This window comes from Lathyrus oleraceus, chromosome 6 (assembly GCF_024323335.1).
Source record: "Lathyrus oleraceus cultivar Zhongwan6 chromosome 6, CAAS_Psat_ZW6_1.0, whole genome shotgun sequence".
In the NCBI taxonomy this organism is placed as follows: domain Eukaryota; kingdom Viridiplantae; phylum Streptophyta; class Magnoliopsida; order Fabales; family Fabaceae; genus Lathyrus; species Lathyrus oleraceus.
Window position 1 is genome coordinate 357,964,602 of NC_066584.1, and position 2,947 is coordinate 357,967,548.

General features: G+C 39.3%; 1 protein-coding gene across 1 annotated transcript; it reads right to left on the reverse strand.

Annotated features, from left to right (window-relative positions):
• Positions 1-1,464: 1,464 nt before the first annotated feature.
• Positions 1,465-2,063, reverse strand: LOC127095624 (uncharacterized). Its single transcript, XM_051034292.1, has 2 exons — positions 1,862-2,063; positions 1,465-1,751 (listed from the first exon to the last, which is right to left on the reverse strand). The coding sequence occupies exons 1-2, from the start codon at positions 2,061-2,063 to the stop codon at positions 1,465-1,467; spliced, it is 489 nt and encodes a 162-aa protein (XP_050890249.1).
• Positions 2,064-2,947: the final 884 nt, after the last annotated feature.

Below are 2,947 nucleotides of genomic sequence, written 5' to 3' on the forward strand. Positions count from 1 at the left end.
TGTATTTTTTTTAGTAATCTTATCTAAGCTCATGGTTTTTATTAAACAACCAGAATTTAAGAGTACCATAATAGTACATCGTTACATTGATATATTTCCTTTCCAACTTGAAATCTAAGGTGCATAGTAAGTCGAGAGTAATGCACTCAAAAGAGGGTGCCTCTCTTTTCATGAATTCTAATAGACCATTCGAATGGAACATCCTATCAATTTCTACCTTCAAACCAAGGATAGTAAGGGTGGTTTCACAAACATACCTCAATAGAGTGATACTCCGTTTTACGAGCGTTGAATACTTTTGTGCTTGCGAGTCATCCTCGAAGATGATGTTGTGAGGTCTTGAGGACTCTGCCACTTACTTCTCTTTGTTGGATATTTTAGGTGCCATTGGTTGAATGAAGCTTTTTGAGAAAAAGTTGGAGTGATGAGTGTTAGAGAAAATATGTCCAGAAGTGGACTTAGGATGGCCAATGGCTTAGTGAAAATGGTTTTGTGGTTATGGGTAATTTAAGGATAAACGCGAGAGCTTTGTGGTGGAGATTAATGGAGTTTTTAGGGTGGTTTTTGAGAAAGGTTGGAGAGAATAATGAAGATGAATGAGAGATTTGAAAAGAGCAATAGTGAGGTAATGATGACTTAAAAATCAGGTTTTGGGGTATTTAAAGGGGATTAAATTGATGATGATTGGTGCATTAAAATGTGTGTGGGGTCCCAAGGAGATTGGAATTTTTTTGAAAATTTGAACATTTGAAATTCCCTCTACATGTCCCGCTACGGTCAATAACACATACTACGGTCGCTCGTAGCAGGGCACTGGTTCCTACGGTTTTTATTGGTTGGATGTTAGGCTTGATGGATGGGAATGCAACGGCCCGTAGCATAAGCTACGGGTGGTCGTAACAAACCACTGGATTTTTATGGATTTTTTTTTGTTTCTTGGGTTCTTGGGGGTGTCTTTTGGGCATGATTCTACAATTGATATTTCTCAGTATTTTCCAACGATTCAACACTTACCCGTCTTCGTTATTGCAAGCTTTTTATTCACTGAAAATGAAATAAACAAAAAGAAACAAATTAGTGTGGAAATGCGTGGGTTGCCTCCCACGAAGCGCTTTGTTTAAGGTCGTTTAGCTCGACCGTCTACACCCTCAACTCAAGAGGGTGCTTCCTTCAAATTGGAACCCTTAACCCGTCCCTTACCCATTGAAGAGACCTAATTTACTCTAGACATCTATGTCATACAACCTTATTCTTTTACCTTCCTCCTATGAGGAGGCTCATACTTTTGGTCTGGTTTTTCACGGACCTTCTCTCTCACCTTCTTCTTCTCCTTAGAATCATTCTTAATTGTCCCTGTGTGGGCCTTGTTGTCCTTGAACTTACTATCTTTCTTAAAATAGATATCATGCCTTGGTTAGTTGGGATAGATTCCCCCACCCTCAAGCCTTCGTCAACCCTCTTAGCTTAGGAAACAACTTTCTCAACCTTAGTATTATCAAGTAAGCTCTCCTTCAACTTAGTAGTTGGAGGATATTCTGGTGGATTCTCTTGAACACAATCGCTAAACAAATCAACTAAACACAAAGAGTCCCTTAAGGAAGGGTTCTTCAATAGTTTTGCTAAAATGAACCTAATCTTCTCATTACATGATTCAAAGGTTAACTTCCCTCTCTGGACATCTATGATGGCCTCCACTGTAGCTAGGAAGGGTCTTCCTAAAATTATGGAAATTTGAAAATCTTCATCGATGTCTATTATCACAAAATATATCGGCACAAAAATACTCTTTCACTCTTACCAGGACATCTTCTAGCCCACCTATAGGATAATTGATCGGTATATCAACAAGTTGTAAAGAGACATTGATAGGTTTCATGTCCCCATATATCCAATTTCTTACACATCGACAAAGGCATTAGGCTAACACTAGATCCTAAATCGCATAGAGCCCTATCAAATTCCATGGTACCTATATGACAAGGGATGGATAAACTTCCTGGATCTTGGAGCTTAAGGATCACCATGTTTTGAATCATAGCACTACTATCAAGGGTCATGGCCATGATCTTATGGTCCTTTAGCTTTCTTTTATTGGAAATGATCTCCTTTAAGAACTTGGCAGAGGAGGGAATTTGGGTTAGCGCCTCGATGAAAGTCATATTGAGGTGGATCTTCTTGATAAGTTGCACAAACTTTTTGAATTGAGGCTTTATCTTTGCTTTCACCAGCCTTTATGGGAAAGGAACAATGGATTTATAGGGAGGAGGAGCAACATAGGGTGCTTCCTTATCAAACTCTTTAACAACCTCCTTTTTGGGTAAAGTTGGTACATTAACTTCAACCTCTGTCCCTTTAGAACTAGAACTACCCATTTATTTACCACTACGGGTTGTCATGGTATTCAAATGTCCCTTAAGGTTTTACTCGGGCTACCCTGGAAAAGAAACGGGAGGAATATAAGAAGCGGCTTATTATTGCTCCACTTGGGAGATTTGAGTCTCCAACATCTTGGTATGAGTGACAACATTATCAACCTTAACGTTCAATTGCCTAAGCTCATCTCATTGGTATGTAGGTTTTAATTTCTAAACTCTTCATTTTTACAGGTTTGAGTCAAAACAAAAATTTCCATCATAAGTTCAAGGTTGGACTTCTTAGGCTCGGGTTGTGTTTCTTTTTGGAAACCTGGAGGTCCCATGGCTTGTTGGGGGTTATTGTTCTTATAAGAGAAGTTAGGGTGATCACGCCACCCCGGATTGTAGGTGTTAAAGTAAGGGTTTCTCCTTTGGTTATTTTTCACAAAGTTGGTATTCCCTTGGGTAGATCCTTCCATGAGGATCATTTAACAATCTCTATCGATGTGCCCATTAACTCAACATATTTCACAGTAGAGTGTGACGGGGTAAACCGAAGCAATATGGATTGGAGTAGTAGGTGTTGAAGGTGC

Excerpts from the sequence above, each read along its gene's own strand:
- LOC127095624 (XM_051034292.1), bottom strand. The coding sequence starts at position 2,063 with ATGGCCATGACCCTTGATAGTAGTGCTATGATTCAAAACATGGTGATC. Across the intron at positions 1,752-1,861 it reads GGGACATGAAACCTATCAAT|ACATCGATGAAGATTTTCAA; the intron begins GTCTCTTTACAA and ends TTGTGATAATAG.